Source organism: Falco naumanni, chromosome 5, assembly GCF_017639655.2.
Source record: "Falco naumanni isolate bFalNau1 chromosome 5, bFalNau1.pat, whole genome shotgun sequence".
Lineage (NCBI taxonomy): Eukaryota > Metazoa > Chordata > Aves > Falconiformes > Falconidae > Falco > Falco naumanni.
Window position 1 is genome coordinate 39,456,536 of NC_054058.1, and position 18,481 is coordinate 39,475,016.

General features: G+C 35.4%; 1 protein-coding gene across 16 annotated transcripts in view; it reads right to left on the bottom strand.

The window, feature by feature from the left end:
* The window catches only part of PPFIA2 (PTPRF interacting protein alpha 2), a 351,100-nt gene that overhangs the window by 164,907 nt on the left and 167,712 nt on the right, over positions 1-18,481 (bottom strand). For 8 of the 16 annotated variants that reach the window (XM_040595899.1, XM_040595903.1, XM_040595901.1 and 5 more), the window contains exon 3: positions 1,932-1,994. The exons of the other annotated variants lie outside the window; for them this stretch is intronic. In XM_040595899.1, the coding sequence (XP_040451833.1) occupies positions 1,932-1,994 (63 nt within the window). The remainder of the gene's footprint in view (positions 1-1,931; positions 1,995-18,481) is intronic. 16 annotated transcript variants of the gene reach the window in all.

An 18,481-nucleotide genomic window follows, 5' to 3' on the forward strand; every position in this document is an offset into this window, starting at 1 on the left:
AAGACTGATACTGTCAGAGACCCAACAGGTGAGACTGACTAGCCTCTACTGTCTCTACAGCAGAAACAACATTAAATTCAGCACTAAACTTTAGACAGGAAAATCAGGAGATTGAGTTAGAAAAGCATTTAATGAATTCTAAACTTTATCCTTTTTCTTGTGGAGGTTGATATATTTCTTTGGGGGATAAAAAATCCCCACAGCAGTTCAAAGAGAAGGAACAAAATAAAAAATGGGGGATAATCAAGAACTGTAGTTTACAATGACAGCTCTTGTGATCTCTAAAGGTAAGAATAAGGATGTTTGTGTTCAATGGGTTAATGAATTGCTTACTGATCTTAATGGCAATGGATATACTCCAAAGATTAACAGAAAACCTCAGAGTTTTTGATTTATTTCATTAAGAAATCATCTATTTAGAGCCTGTCTTAATGAAATTTTAAAAAACAGAAAACAAACTAAAAGAAACAATTTTGAAGTAATTGTTATTGTAAAAAATATATATATATATATATAGAGTATATTTTTATACTGACATATGTACTGGTATATATATTTATATACCTCTATAACTAAAATTGAAACCCTGCATTTTTTCACGCTTGTCAATTCTGACATATTATTATCTTTCATATTACTATCTTCTGTTAAAAATTGTACTATTTAAAGACTGTAATACTAAAATTGCCTTGGAGAAGTTAAAGGCATGTTACAAATCTGGAAGATATTGCAGATTAATCATACACTATGTATTAAGGAAGCTTTTTTTCCTCTGCATAGAAGCAAGTCTGAAACTGGAATTGAACTGATTCCATGAAGCTGTAATCATAGACAAGAATTTATAATATTGGTCCATTCAAGGAATGTATTCAGAAATCAACAATGATTCAGATAGTAAGATGCAGTATCTTCTAAGAATGCAGTGTAAAGAATTTTTCTACGTTCCCTTAAGTGCACAAACTTTCCAGAAAAAAGATTGTTTTAACATGTTGAATTTTTTTCCCAGATAGGAAGAACAAACTAACTTCTTACCAGCACAGTATTTTTTCTCTTAGCTATTAGATACTTTAACTATATTGTGCTTGTACTTTGATTATTTTTATATCATAAAAGAATTTAAGGTTATGGAAATGTTTATCCAGATTTACTTCTATCAGTTCCCCTATAAATATGATAATCTTTAGCTGAAAAATAAATTATTAAACATATTACATTATAAAAAATATCTTCTATATAATGCAGAACCATGGTCTTTTCTCAGTGGTACATCCCAAATTCTCATTAATTTTACCCTACTAATGCAGAAAGGTTCAATTTTAGCCCAATGACTTGCCATTATCTGAATAGTTTTAGTAAAAAAAGAAAAATGAACTATTATACTACAAGTGAATGATTTGAATCTTTTGTTAACAAATTATATTTCTTATTCTGCCTTTCATGAGCAATAGTAACTTCTCCTTTCTTCTATTTTAAGTCATGGGACATATTTGTTTAAGCAAGAAAAATGAAATTACCTTCCTTCCAAATTTAGTGTTACACATCTTTATATCAAAAGCCAATTTAGAGCAAGGTTAAGTAGAAAAAATACAGCCTCTCATTGCTTTCCTCATTTTGCCTATTGTTGTTCTGCTGATTTCAACTGACAGGAGCATTGAGCTGGGTGGGAAGCAAGGTAAATGCAGAAGGAACAGTGAATATATTATCATTGTCTTTCTTCAGCTGCACCATCAAACCATATGGAAAAAAATGACAGTAATTCAGGATTTTGATAGGCTGAGACCTCACTTGTAGTACAATATTCATTGACCCTGAAACATATAATGTGAAGTAACCTCAAGATGCACAAGCTTGAGTGGGCAAAAAAATATCAAATTCACATAAGGAGGCTTTGCAATTAAATTACGCAAAAATCCAAGATATTTTGAACATACATTAGGGCAGGATATGGTCCTTTGAATGTTATTCTCAATGCTCGTACCAGCAGCAACCGTCATCTGAAAAAGGGGGCAACAGAGATTCTCCTGAATGGAACAGAATTTTGCACAGTGCTACATTATATTTAAATTATACCATGCTAACAAGATGAATGTTATTATCATTCAAGCAAGCTGATCTAAGAGAACAAAAATGTGGCTCAACTGAAATTCACACAAAAAAATTGAAAGTATTGTTACATCTCCTGGCTCATGAGGTGCTGAGAACAACCAGATAGCAAGTCACCTCAGCATTCTGTACTGCATTTGCAGAAGCGAACTCTGAAGCACTGTCAAACAGTCAGATAACTATGGAGAAATAATCATAGTTCCATGGTTAACTTTAATCTGAGGTGTCTACATAAAGCAAGAAGTTTACTGTTTGTGAGGTCTGAAGAAAGTAGAATCTTCTCCCTCAAATTAAAACATCTTATGGAAAGACATTAAAAGAAGTAAATCTATTAAATTATTAGGTAGAATATATCTATGAAATTGATAAAATTTCCATGTTGTCTCATACTTCTCTGTTGTACCAAATAATCATGAGTGGCAAAATAGCAGGAAAGAAGCTATGTGCAGTTAAAAATCTGGAAGTGTCTTCAGCTATCTGAAGAATATATTTTAGCATTGAATATTATTTTTCCTCCTTTTTCATGACTTCTTCATTTATTTTTGCAGAGCCCAACATATAACATTCTTCTTTAGAAAGACCTTGACTAGCAGGCAATCTGACCAGATGACATTTCTTCAGATTCAATATTTACTTCAGAGGAAATCAACAACAGAAATTTTCAAAAAGTTCTAGAAGTACTTTTTAAACCTCTGGTTCAATCTATCCTGACTGCAATTCAAAAAACCCAAACAGTTCTAGACTAAATGTCTAAACACTCTTTCTATTGCTGAGAGCATATGTAACAATACATTCAACGTTCATGCTAATTATAGTTGAGCTTCATCGTCTTTCAAAGTAAACATTGACCTAAGCTTTATTTTGTGACTATTTACCAACTCAGTTCAGTATACCTGGAATTCAGACCTGATAAAAAGACAGTATTTTTGGATTCACGTATTTTTAATAGCACAATACAACATTTGGAAAATACAACACATTGCAAGATGTGTTTTATAATGACTACTATTATAATTTATGAGGAATTTAAGCCTGACTGTATATTAAGACTTACTTTTGCAGTAAACAAAAATGTGCACATTATTAATGTTTAATAACAGCCACAGGCATGTATCCATGTTCATCTATCTAGAAGCCAAATATTGCTGATGATCTTTACATTGTGATTTGTACCACTTTTTAAATATTTTAAAGTTTTAAACTTTCGATGTTTTAAAGGAGAATTATGCTATTAGTGGTAACAAAAAATGAATTTTAAACAAAACTCTCCATTACGCTGGCAAGTTCTTAACTTCTGTTAGATTTCCCTTCTTTAGATTAACACCCTTAAAGATTTGAAAACTTTTTTATTATTTTTAAAGGAGGTTTCAATTCATACAAAGCAGCTACTTTTGAAAAGGTATTTCCATGCAAAGCAACTTCATGGTCAATTCATGCATCATAGATGGATCTTTAAGACCATCTTTAACAAATTCTGTTGCTCTAGAATTTTGCAAGAAAAACACAATCCATGTTATGTCAGCATGACACCGTTTTAAATAAACAATATCTCAGCACAAGGATACATACACATTATAAATTTTATCCATTCATTGCTTCATTTCACACATCTTTAATAACAGTTTGTTTATTAAATTTAATCTCAATGTTCATACATATAAAAATACTAAAAAAAGGTAGAAACAAATACAACTGGATAATATGTAAATAGTTTACACATTTTTTGCACATCTCAATTTATGTACATCTACTATATGATGTTTTTTGATAATTTTGCACTTTTGTGTGAAAAGGTAGATCTACTGTATACTTTTGACTGCTGCATCTGAGCTCTGTTAACTAATTCATCTTCACTGCCCATCCCTGCTAACAGCAATAATCCCTGAGTAACGTTAACCTAATTTTTCAAATTATCTTGTAAACAGTTTCCCCCCTCTTTCCTCTTGTAAAACTGTGATTAAAAGTTTATTGGTGAAAGGTATAAAATGAACAGTGTTCAATTCTAGCAGCTGGTAGGTTTGATCCAGTATTTTGACTCTTCAGGCCTACTATGAGAAACTTTATGTAATTGGTTGGTATTTCAATGCTGTAAGGCTATTTCCTTATAGAGATGGTAATTTCCTGTCCAACTGGACTCATAGTACCTAAAATGTCATGTAAAAGAAATGAAAGAAAAATATTCAATAAAAACTACAAAATTTGTGCACTAATTCTAAAATCGTTTGTCTTCAAACTATGCATATTAAGGTAAATACATCATATTGGCATGAAGATTTTACTGGTAAACCTTTGAGAGGCCAAATCCATGAATGAGTTATGCAGTGTAAGTAACGCAGCAATTCCCATCTCATGCACGTTGATAAAATATTTATTTCATTCAGGAATGCATCTAATATTATAGCATCTACTGAGTACTTTGTACTCTAGTAACTATAACCTTTTAGGATTAATATTCTTGAAACTTTCTAATACAGTTTGGTCCTCTTTGAGAAAATGCATTAGCATTAAAATTTATCAGAGGAGGAAACAGGGTCAACAGGGAGAGATGTTCTGAAAATGAAGCTCTAGAATGTGCATGTATTCTTGCTTGGGATGTGCACTTTAGCTGCTATTTGTTATGCACAGGGACAGATTCTCAAGCTGTATCCTAAATGATGGACCCAGAAATGTTTCCAGGCTCCTTCTCCTCTCTCTTTTGGTTTTCCACATAGAAAAGTCTTGTGTGAAGCTGTAGCACGTCTGAAAACATTTTCAGAAAATGCATCACCTACCAAAAGCCCTCTAGGTATGTACACACCCAAGCTACACCTCCTGGAGTTTCCAAGCCCGCATGAGACAATAATCACATTTAACGGCCCACATAGGCACCAAACTGGCCTGCATTTCACAGCTAGATGGAAATAGTGACAAAGGATACATGAGATTACAATTTCAAGCTTCTGTGGAAGCACTGAAGTCAAACAATGTTTTAGCTAAACCTGTAAATTAACTTATGAGAAACAGGTGAAAATTCATGAAGTCTAACTTTGATATTCCTGAGCTTACACCAAACTGGTTAGTTACACCGAGCTTTCAAGTGATCTTGCTGTACAGGTCACATGAAACACATTGTATTTTCCTAAATACCAACATCATTGTAATCCAAATTTAGCAAGTCCCCAGTCAAAGTTCTACTAGAGCAGGAACTCCTGTTCTCAGTTATGATGTGAGCAGTACAGCACTAATTTCAAGGTCATGTCTAAGATAAGGACATGGAATAAAAAAGAAAGTCGGGTTTCACAATTGGTGGTATCCAACGCTGCTAGCAAATTCAAAGATATTCACCAAATAAATCTAATTTGTTGACAGACTGAAGAAACCAGCATAGAGTCTTCCCCAATTTTTTGACTTCTTTGAGGTAGGTGGAACTTAATTACTAGAAAAATAATGTTAAACCTGCTCTCAGAAATAATAATAATAAAAAAAAATCCCTCAGAGCAATATTTCCTGTTTCTTGACAAGAATTTTGTGGTTATAAGTCTGATATCACTCACCACAGTCCAAAATGCTATCTAGGTGTTTTAGTCTATTGAAAATTTTATTTACTCACATTAATTAGTGAAACTAGGCAATGTCAGAAAAGAACCATTTCTTCCCTTATGTGTCATCTCTGTGAAGGAGCTAACTGAGGTCATGCTTAGCAAGCCATCTGAACAGTCATCAAGGTAAAAAACCCAAAAGGAATAGACCTGTTCCCTGTTTTCTAAAACCATTCTTGTAGAAAGTATTCTATTTGTTATTTTAGTAGATGGAGAAAAAAAAAAAAAAAAGATAAAAACACAAAGAACACTACCACTATGCATAGGTACAATATCTCAAAAAGTTTATATTTCATAGTGAAATTCACTGCCTGTTCTCTGCACTCAGTCTAAGAAAGTGGCTTCAGCTAAGGCTTTCCTAAGTGAAGCCTGTTGCACGTAATAACCCAAGCATCTCACATGATGACTTTAACAATCAGTACCTTCAACTCAAGCTGAAACCAGTTTAATCTATATTGTACCCATACATACACATAGACAAAGGTACACTAATGCAGAATCCATTGTTTGTTTGGTTTTGGTTTTGTTTGTTTGGGTTTTTTAAGTGTGGGCTGGACTGGAAGTAATGCTACAAAACAAATAAGGTCATCATGGCATATCATGGTACATTATACCACAGATACAGCAGATACATGTGATAGTATTTGTTGTTGATAGTATGAATCTATTACACTAATTTTGAGAAGTCATCATGTGAATTCACAGTAACAAAATATATTCTTAGTTGCCATTCATATTTCCTGTTCTAAAGAGAAAGAGAAGTGTGATATCCATATGTTGGCAAAGATTACTTTAATAGTCTCAAAGGTGTATTTAAAATTCACATACTGCATACTGAATACCTGTCTGTAACAATTATCCCATCAATGTGTTCTCATTTATGGAAGACCATTTCAAAACTTTACTGGAAAGGACCCTGGGACACCTGATCTAGTTATAAAGTTAGCCATGCATGGACTAGATGACCTCCAGAGATGACTTCCAAACTAAATTATGCTATGATTCTGTTATTTTTCAATACTAAATGTTGTTTGGTGTTACAGCACATAGGGTTCTCATTATGCTTGATATGGTACCTGTAAATTGAGCAAGACAGAGAGCTTCTACAATAGGAGGGAGCAAAGGATGAAGGATGTGAAAATTGGCCACCTTACCCAGTCTCTCCCTAACAATCCAGACAGAATTTTAACCCTGACAATAGTTCTAGTGACAGCTCTGCACTTGCCTGAAGTTGCAAGTAATGAAGCTCTTGGAGCTTCCTCTGGAAAAATTTAGTCTGTGACAACCAACAAGTGATTTCAGGTGTCAACTCATTGCCGACACCATTATGAACAAATGACATGTCATTCCTCTTCTGCAGCCACCTCAGAGATCCACTGGCAGGCGTTAAGTCTTAAAACTGTCTGTAAAGGCTGGCTTAGAAACAACGCAGCAGTGAAGACAAGCCTTGCAATCCCTGTGAAGACCAAACTTGCCAGTCATATGCAGCATGCTTTCGGGTAGGGGTTGGCTGCAGCCTCTGGGGCACATTAGAAACCAACAGTCTGAGACTCACCAGGGAAGCTGAATGACACCAGGTAGCTCAGACTCACAGCCTACTTGCAAGTTTGATTTTTGGGTGGAAAAGAAGTTGGAAGAGAGATTGTGCCACACTTAGATCTGTTGAGGACGCTCCTTCAGTGTAACAGACACATAACTAGGGAGGACAAAAAAGGTAAAGCATACATTTGAATCTGTCCTGACTATTCAAGTGGAAGACTTAACTGACTAAAGAACTCAGTATTTATTTTCAAAATGAGCCCCTCACATAAATGCATTAAAATTTTTCTCTTCTGGAAATTACATATTGGCATTGGTATCTCAAATTGAAAAAAGTAACTACAACTAATGTTTAAATCTCAGTAAAATACATTTCTGGGTATACAGCAAAACCAGATTTTGTCTCTAACACTGGGACTCAGCCTGTATGAAACTTGTATAGCATGCAAGTTCTCAGTAAATTCTGTAAAATCCCACTGCTGTTTGTTCCACAGAAATGCATAGCTATCCCTGAAAAAGAGTTTGACCTTTTAATATATCATTTAAATTAAACAAAAAATAATGTCACTGTGATTTCTTTTAACATTTGTACTGGAAGACAATGTTAGATATTTTCTTCAAAAAAATCCAACAGACCCATCAATGCTTTATGTTGCTCCATCTTACTATCGGCTCTCCATAGTATATCAGTCATCTTTGTGAGAGGCCTCTTATCCAAAGCTCTCCGCTGATTTTGTGCAGAAAGTGGTCTTTTATTGTTGAACCAAAGTATATATAATTCATTTTTCTTCCTCCATATAAAGAAATTATTTAATATATGATCCTTGTTCTTTAACTATACTTTCTTATTCACTTAACTGTTCAGTTACCTATAATGATATTGTAAATATGGGCACTAAATGAATGGTCCTAAATTACCAACTTAGTACTTTTAAGATAACAGAGTTGAAAGTGCCTATATTCTGAATTTAAGCAAATCAAATGGAGTCTCATTTGCATGATCATAATTGGTGTGTCTGTGCATGTGTGTGTACATATAAATAATTTTGCATATATAAGATGCAATATATACAAAGAAGTATCTAAGGACATTTAGCCTGGAGTAGAGAAGGCTCCAGGGAGACCTTATTGCAGTCTTTCAATACTTAAAGGGGGCTTATAAGAAAGATGGGGAAAAAATTTTCAGCAGCGCCTGTAATGATACTACAAGGGGTAATGATTTTAAATTAAAAGAGGATAGATTAAGACTAGATATGAGGATGAATTTTTTTACAATGAGGGCGGTGAAACACTGGAACAAGTTGCCCAGAAAGGTGATAGATGCCCCATTCCTGGAAACATTCAAGGTCAGGCTGGACGGGGCTCTGAGCAGCCTGGTCTATTTGAAGATGTCCCTGTTCATTTCAGAAGGGTTGGACTAGTTGACCATTAAAGGTCCCTCACAACTCAACCATTTTAAGATTCTGATATTTGATATACATTGTACATAAACACACACACCTGTATCCATCCCCATGTATATATGTACAAAAAACCCACATAAAATAACTACTATATGCTTGATGATGATAGCCTGCAGAAAAAAAGTAAAAAGAAGTAATAAAAACCACCCTCTACAACCATTTATATCACGGTGAGCTGTCTGGTGTGTACATTGACCTTCATACACTTCATGCATGGGAATATTCCCACTGACATATAGGGAACTTATCACTGCAGAGTTAAATCTACATGTAAAAATCTGCAAGATGTAGCCCTTAAAACCTAGGATGTAGAAAGACAGATATTGCAACCTGTATAGTAATCTTCACACAGTACTGTCACTGGATGATACTAGGTATACATCATTAAGTGAGCATTTTAAAGATATAATAAGATTCATATTTATTTGCTTACCAGTTTCACAGTGACTGAACTAATTATTCTTTGATCAATAATTTAAAATGTTTTTTTATGATGTGATTTTGTAGTTAAAATAAGCTCTTATATTTACACTATAAAATACTGATTTAAATATATTGGACTTAGAAGAAATTTATTATAGCAAATAAAGATTCAGAACAGTGATTAGAGAAGCAGAGTTTGAGTTCATATAGCCATTAAAATATCTCAAGATCATGCCTCTGTGTTGTACTGAGGCAAAGAAACAATTCAGGCCTATATTCCATCATTAAAATTGTAGTTAATAAAAAAAGTCTAGAAAGGAACCATCTGAATAAGTTATTAGTCAAAACGAAAAAATATTTCCTTGCCTAATTGTCAGCATTCCTTTTGCATAAAGTCTTTTCAAACTACAGGATGCTTTTTATTACAAGTGTATAAAACAAAGGACATGCTCATTTAATATCATGTAAAAATACGAAAAATATATGAACATGTTGCAATGTTATGTTAATTGGTTTTCAAACTAAGTCTGTGGAAATCATGTTGACTACTCTTTTGCTTTATCTAGTGAAGCACGAAGAGCCTGATATTTACTTTCCAGGTGCTGTTCCAAGTCATTGTATTGTATTAAGGCAAGGCAAGGCAAGGCGTGGGGGGGGGGGAAGAAAAGAGGAAAAGAGAAAAGAAAGGAAGGAAGGAAGGAAAGGAAAGGGAAAAGGAAAGGGAGAGAGGAAGGAAGGAAGAAAGAAGGAAAGAGAGGTGAAGAGAATGAAAGAGCAAAAGAAAAGAAAAAATAAACTACCAACCAAATACACCTACAGTGTTTTCCTGCACTCCCTGAAATCCTGCTCCTCTAATCACCCAGCTGCAAGACTTGTTCCCAGCCTACAGTATTAATCTCTCTTGTCACTGAAGCCCAGGCTGTAGGGAAAGAAAATACTGCATTTCACACATGCCTGCATACTGCTCTGAATAAAAGAAACATAGTTTAGGACAGTGTGTTAAAAATTATGTTATGTGCACATGGTCCTAGGAGATCAGACTTCTGACAGATCCAGGTTAGGCAGAGGTTGAATGCACCTGAGGAGCCTATATAGGTTTCAGAAACCTCATGGATCTTGTGGGAGACAGAAATCTCAAAAACATGACATAAATCACTGGGACTATCAGAGCTTTGTCAAAGGCAATATGAAGCCAAAATTCTGAAAACATGTTCAAAATACAGTGAATCATACTTGCACTAATTTGAAAATGTTGCTTTCTGTGGTTTCATTCTTACTGTAAGACTGCAGCAGACAGCAAAGCCAAAAAGCATGCCTAAATAATTTTACACAACAGCATAAAACTTTGATTTGGTCACAAAAGTCAGGTGAAGCCTATTAAAAATCTGTTCCTGTTCTAATCCTCAGATTTCTATGTAGAGAAAAAAATAGGAGAGTGAATCATGCTTTTATTTTGTAGTAATGAATATTTCCCTCATTTCCCTAAATGCATGTGCCACTATGTCAAGTTTCCTGCAAACAGAGGGACAATCGGCTCTCTGATCTCCTGGAAGAAAGTCGAGGCAGAAGAAAAGCTGCCCTTGGCTGAGTGCAGAATGCAGCCACTTCTTGCACTCCTGGGAGATACTCGGCTCTGCCCGGGCTGTGGAGAACTCTGGGCCATGATCAGGCTGTATGAGTTTGAGCAAAAAAAAAGGAGCAAACATTATGACCCCCCCATCTACATTATGGAGGCCCAGAAGGGTATACCTCAGTTCTCGATTAACATGGGCAAGAAGAAAGTAAAATGAGATTTGTGTTTTGCTATTTCTGGCTTATGTATTCACTGAGGAATATACAAGTTAGAGTACTCTTCAAAGGCACTTAACATGTTTACTGTTTAACTGTTCATACATATACATTAAAAAAAAATGTGCTCTAACCAGTTGAACTATCCTCACCAAACCAAATCATCAGAACATAGACTGAACTATTTTGACCAACTGCAAACTGGTCTGTCTGGAGATTTTAATCATAGCTAAACTTTTGTAACGGTTTATCCTTCAGATTGAAAAAAAGAGCCATAACAGTATAACAATACAACATGTATTAGTTTAGTTTCCTGTCTGAGAACTTCCTACTGTATCCCATCTGCAAGTCATTGCCTGTTTTGTCACACGTGAGCTTGTTCCATCTATGCTACATTGGTTTACGAACCCCCAATATGCCAGACTTTAACTGTAAACCGGTGGTGACTCCTAGTAAGACTAAAAGAAGGCATATGAGTGTCATGGTTTTGACTGGATAGAGATAGTTTTCTTCATAGTAGCTATTATGGGGCTGTGTTTTGGATTTGTGCTAAAACCAGTATTGATAATTCAAGGGTGTTTTAGTTATTGCTGCACAGTGGTTCACAGCGTCAGGGCCTTTTACGCTTCTCACACCACCTCGCCAGCGAGAGGCTGGGGGTGCACAAGACAGTGGGAAAGAACACAGCTGGGACAGCTGACCCCCACTGACCAAAGGGATATGCTATGTTATATGATGCCATGCTCAGCCTATAAAGCTGAGAGAAGAAGAAGGGTGGGGGTGGGGGAGGCATTTGGAGTGATGGTATTTGCCTTCCCAAGTAACGGTTACACATGATGGAGACCTGCTTTCCTGGAGATGGCTGAACGCCTGCCTGCCAATCAGAAGTAATAAATTCATTTCTTGTTTTTCTTTGCTTGTGTGCATGGCTTTTACTTTACCTATTATACTGCCTTTATCTCAACCCACAAGTTTTCTCACTTTGACCCTTACAATTCTCTCCCCCATCCCACTGGAGGGCAGTGAGTGAGTGGCTGCGTGGGGCTCAGTTGCTGGCTTGGGCTAAACCATGACAATGAAGTCCTCTTTTCAGCCAGTGACGTTGAAAACTACTGTTTCATTCCTTTTACAAAGGAAGAGGGATGTAAAGTCTTCCCTGAACTCCGTCCTGTGGTTCAGGATGAAAAAGAAATGACTTGACACAGTCCACCCGCTGTGGCCAGGGAGCCAGTCCTGAAGGACTGGCCATACCTCCACCACACCTGTGTTCAGTGCAGCTGTGTCAAGAGACCTGCATAAACCTCGAGTGTTAGTGGGGAAAACTTCCAGCCACCACAGGGACAAACCGAGAGTGAGGCTGACTTTGACTCTGCATCTGCCTTCCAGGACTACAACACAGCTCAGGGATGGGGGATACAGGAAAGGCCACATTTAACACTGTGTGGATGATTTTAAGTATGAAGGATACGAATGCACAGTGAAATAAAACAACTTTGTACAAATTGAGTGTATAACTGAAAATAGTCTTGAAACAGTTTTTAAATGTACAGTTACCATCCTCTCGAACAACAAGCTTCAATCTTAGATATCATCACATCATTGGTAATTTCTACTAAGACAGTTTTGAACATTATCTGAGAAAATACTATATAAAAAGGATGTTAATGAACATATACTTTCTTCCCTCTCCCCACCTTTCATTGAAATACATTTTGGAAAGCTATCCACAACAAAGAACGTGTTTCTGTTCATTTATTGTGATTTCCCCTTTGGCACTTGGTTACACAGGGATTAAGAAAATTTATTTCTGCCCTATCTTTCTTTGGAGAATAGACAAATCAGTTTTCAAAACTATAGAGCTGGAAACCAAAAAGTACATAAAAACACTCTGTCTTGCCTGATGATGCAAAAGAAAGGAGTTTTGTTTTTTTTTTTTTTTTTTTATTAAAGCTCTGCCAATTCTAATTCCAGAAACAATAGGTCTGCTGAGATTATCAGCGTTAATCCTAGATCCCACAAAAAGAGGGTAATACTGTTTTCTGTTTTCGTGGGAGTTAAGAACCACTGTTACAACTGTAACCTCATTATACATGCCCAGTAAATATGGCTAACACTGTTGCATACTGATTTTTCTCATAGTCTTTCCCTTCAGAGAAAAATATGTACAGATACATAGATACCTGCAGTCTGTATGGTGTTTTGGTAGAACTGTTCTTAGTTTCGTGGTTTGTTTTAAATTTTTATCCTTCTAAAGAAGACATTGTTGAAAAAATACAGCTTGCTTTTGAAGATACAAGTGGGACAGGCATATGATAATGCTAATTCCTGGGGGATTTAATGCTACTCTATAGGGCCAGTTTCCAAACAATCTGGTTCTCTCCCTCCCTGTCTCACTGATGACTGTACAATATTCTGCAAGTCCTGAATAGGTCAGGGCCATCACATACATTCTTGCTATCTTACAGCAATTATTGTTTAAAGTAATTTATATTTTAACTTAACACCATGTTTGCTAGGTACTGTGCAAGTACAGCTCTGAGAATTTTTCTTCTTTGAAAAAAGGCAGAAGGGAACATTTCACATGTATAAAACATGTATGCTTGGGATATGTGTAGATTGGTTGGATCCACTTCACTACTTTTGCTTTATTTGCTTTTCCTGGTGAATATAGAAGCCAAAGACACAGACTTCAACAGCAGTATTTTTCTTTGCATTTAAATACACACCTCTCCCCCCAATCTTTTGAGATACCTGAAGACATCCCGATGCCAAACATACACAGCAGTGCAATGATACATTCATGATTTAAACACAGTTTCAGGAACTAAGGCTGCTTATGATGCTGCAAAGCAGCAGCAAAGACAAATTAACAAGACTTTGGTCTTTTTCTCAGCTGTTCATAACCCTTTGGGCAACAGCCAGATGTCAGAAATCAGTTCAGCTTCACATTAATGTCACTTGAAAAAGCCATGAGTAGTGGCAGATGCAGGCAGTGAAACTACTTGGAAAGACAGCCCAAAGGTAGGGGATATCAGTGGAAAGGAGGTGGAGTCACTACCACTGAAAATAACAAAGAAGCTGTGAGTCAGGGAGAGGCAAAACAGAAGCCTCTATTTTACTATCTCCTGAAAGAATCTCCAAAGTAGTATATTATAGCTATGTGATCAAAAATGAAAGATTATTTGCATTAGACCTTAGATATAGTATAATCTCTTGCATTGCACCAGGGCAGGGACATAATGTGTCCATCCACAGAGTTCAAGCAGTCAAAAAAACCCAAACCCAAATAATCTACACCATTTAAAAAAAATAAAATATATATATATATATGACTTATGTCAGGATCTATTTTAGGATTAAATGTAATGTACATTAAACTGTTTATTTATCTCTATTAATTATAGCTCAAATGTGGATTTCTACATTTGAGGACCTGGCTACGTAGGCCAGGGAGATTACCCAGTCTTTCCACAAAAGGTTTCATGAAAAGCATTATTAAGAAGAGCGCATTAAAAATTGAAATGAAATTCTAATTGTAAAGGAAAGAACTGAAACAATTATGATTTAAATTAAATATGAAACTTGGCAGATGAAGATAAGCAGACAGGATTTTGTATCTTTATGTTTTAAAATAGCATGTTTATTCACAAAAAGCTTTTTAAAACTCTTTTTCAACTGTCATTTTTGACACTTGTTTATAATTCAACACCACACTGAAAGCCCAAATCTATAATGTTCCAAGAAAAAAAAAAAAAAAAAAGCTTTGGGAACTTTTCTTTAAGTAGCTTATTTTCTCCACGTTATATTCCCTGCAGCTGCTTGAAGCATAATTCAGACCAAATTTCCTTACAATGTTGGAAAAGCTATATTTTTTTAATGAAAATGAATAGAAATGGATGCTGAAAATAATGACAAAGGTGCTTATGCATGTATGCCAGGAGACTTGAGGAAAGTAAGCAAGAAAGCTGGATATGTCCACAAGCCCAGTTTCCTTTGCTCCACTGCCACTAGTCCCTGATGCTGCAGCAGTGACCAAGGAGTGACCCAGGGGAGAAAAGATTTCCTGATACCTAAGATCTTGCTTCTCTGTGTGCAGCTATTCTACCCAGCTAAGCACCAAGATTTTAAAGTACAACAATAACTATCATGCCCATATAAAACTGAGACTATAGCACAACTCAAAATGCTAAATTCAAGAGCATACACTTCACTGACTATGATGAAAAGAATATAACAAAAAGAGTAAAACATTACCCTGGCAACACTTACTCAAACAGCCAAAGAATTAGCATCAAAGCATCACTGAATAAATATTGGCTATATTTTTTCTCACACTCACCCACACAGCAACATGAAAGACTGCAGATCCAGACAAAACCAATATTTTTGAGTAAATCATAACTGCAGATATAGACAAATGCATATATAAAAATATAGAATCTAGTTTGCAAAATGGAGGTATTTTGTTGATTAGTATAAAAATCCAAATTTAAACCATGAGGGTCTGACAACAACACTAAAAACATTTTGTAATTTTAATAAAAAATGGAATATGTTGAACATAATTTTGGGGCTAGAAAAAAGAAATACAGCTTTCCAATATTATTTTTTTTAAATAATCAAAATTTTACATCATATTGTCACTGAAAAGTTGGCAACTGTAACAACCTAGTAAATTATCATATGATTTTATCTGTATGTTATGTGTACTTCACGTATTATTTTTGTAAGCTAAAAAATCTTCATAAAACATAGCTAGAAAGGGAAAAGAAAGATATGACCTAATAGCCCTCAGAATAAGAATCCCCATAAAACACACAGCCAGCCATCATGATGAAGATCTTAGCTTTGTTAGTAGGGTAAGTTTTCTAACAGTTGGGAAAGGGCAGATCAAAATACCCTGATCAGTTAAAAGATCGGTCCCACAGAGAAGACATGGGGAGAGCACAGATCAATAAAGAGCAGTTATGATCCAGAATCTGTACCAAGAAAGCTGAAACTGAATTATTTGCACATCTCATCTAAATTAAACGTAAATCAGAGCACCTGAAGTTAAAAGCTCAAGATACCTGACCTGTGAGTGAGAAAAGCAGGTACTTTCAAAGGTGATTCTTAACATCTGAGTGAATTGCCTAAAGCTGGATGGTTTAAATATAGTACAGTCCTCTACAAACAAGGCATTTTGTTATTTAATTCCATTTATCTTGGCAAAACACAATACTTTGCTTTGAAAAGCTGTTTCCTCACCATTGCTGCATCATCACTGCTCACAGGCAAGCATGGGGAAGGAATTTTTAGCAGGTGCCAAATACACTGGATTTTCTGGTTGGCACTGAAGATTACATCTCTGTCAGAGGGAAGCTCAACTGAGTTCTCATCTCAAGCAAAATATAAATGAGTTGATACCTATTTGTAACGGATGCGTTCAGAAACCGAGAGAATGTCTAGACAATCAGACTACTGAGGAACAGTGACAGTGATATTTTCTATAAAAAAATAAATCACACTGTATTCCTTACAGTTACAGGTTTTAACCATAGCAAATTTATTCCACCTTGGGAACTCTCAAAAAAACCCTAATTTCACTCAGTATTAAAACCTTCCTCCAAGAAGTTCTGTATTTCAGTTGCAAATGGAGTTAAAAGGCTAACTTTAATGTAATCTGCAATATCACAATCCCACATAAAACATAAAAGGAAATATATCTAATCGATATTAAAATACTGCAGATGCAGATGACAGTAAATTTACCAAAAGAGGCACTGCAGATTGACTGCCTGCTCTTGGCTTGTGGAAAATGTAAAGCAATTCGACTTTGTAGAACTTGAAACAATTCAAGTAACTTTTTTTTTCACTGCTGTTTAAACTAAGTTGCATTAGCTTGCATGTACTACCAGTTAACAGTGCGCATAAACAAATCATCCTGGCTAGGCAAACTCACAGGAATGCCTTAAAAGGAGTATCTTAAAAGTAGTGAAAACACTTTATGCATTTGGTAGGGAGGAGGATAAAGATGGGAAACAGATGATTATCTTGCAGTTTCTGTTGGTAACTGATGCACAGCTGCCAAATCCACACCTTGGGGGGACCCACAGCTTGATGTTCCCAAAAGTGGAAAGCCAGAGGAAGTGCTAGTTGGGCATGGGGCAGTCACATTCCAAAATCCGCATGTACAAGTGTTTCCCAAGTGAGTTGCCACTGACTGTAAGAAAGTATCTGAAAGGGTGAGAGTTCTGTATCGGCCTGAATGCTACAAAGAGCTCACTTCTGAAGCTAGCATTATTGATATAGACATGAATGGATCAGTGCAAAGAAGTATCTCATATAAATAAGAAATATCTTCAGTTAGTAATAACTTAACTTTTTAAAGTGTATTTCTCTAATCATTATAATTTTTGTGTAGATGGAAAAGGTGCTTTGTTAGTATGCACTATGAATTTTTTCTTACATCCACCTATCCATCCATCCATCAATCCATCCACCCACGCACCCACCCACTCACTCACAAGACTTCAAAGTATGATTAATTAATGATTTTTTTTCTATTTTGTTTTTTTGCTTGCACTTTGGTGCACAACATTAATTAAAATGGGACACTACAATTTTTGGAGTTAGAAACTACTTCAAATTGTAGCAGTAGTCACAAGAAATGAACTCAGGAAAAAATGGTTACCAAAAAGCTAACATTTAGTCTATACTTTACATTTCAATTTAATAGTGCAATTGACTAAATGTTTTAAATACAGTATATAAACTTTAAATTATATATAAAAAAGCAAACCTACGAAGAATTTCACCATACATGTATTAATACTCTCCCCAGACAATGGCTTGGCATCTGTAATTGTGTGCATCAAAGGAATACATGATTAACACTGGCAGAGGACATAGTTAATAATATACGAGTCAGAAGTGTGGTGGTTTTAATCATTAACACAACATTTGTTGTGGAACAAAATTACATACATTGTATCAATAAGTACAGTCATTTGATAGTCTTAGCTATGAGTGTCATGCAACCTTACTTAACAGAAGTACCGTCTTTTCTACCTCAGAATCCCACTCTTTTTACCAACAGCTCTGCCTCTTTCAACGCAATTTGAACAGCTTTGTGGGTTTACTCATCCAGCTGTCTCAAATGCAATGATGGGATTAATGTTGAACATCTATAAGGAAAAAAAAATATTCAAGTGATACTGTATAATTAGTGTATAGTAAGAGAAATAACCCAATGTTCCTACAATGAGACAGGAATTTTAAGGAAATCATAGCTAAGAATAAAGGTCAATCTGTTTTGAAAACATGGTTTCAACCATCATCTCAGTGAAACTGAGAATAAAACAAATTACATGCATATTTATTTAAGAAAGTTTGTGTGGCTATGCACCTTCTTCAGTTCCATGTATCGATGTCCATAGTTTGGGTTTGCTGTTGATATTCAAAAATTTTGATACACTTGAAATCCTGTTAGGAACTACTATGTTATTAAAAATTAAAAAAAAATAATTTAAAAAAATATGTGACATTTCAGTGGGAGTTCAGTTAACACTCAGGCACTACAGCTGCCTGTCTCCTGCCCTCCACTAT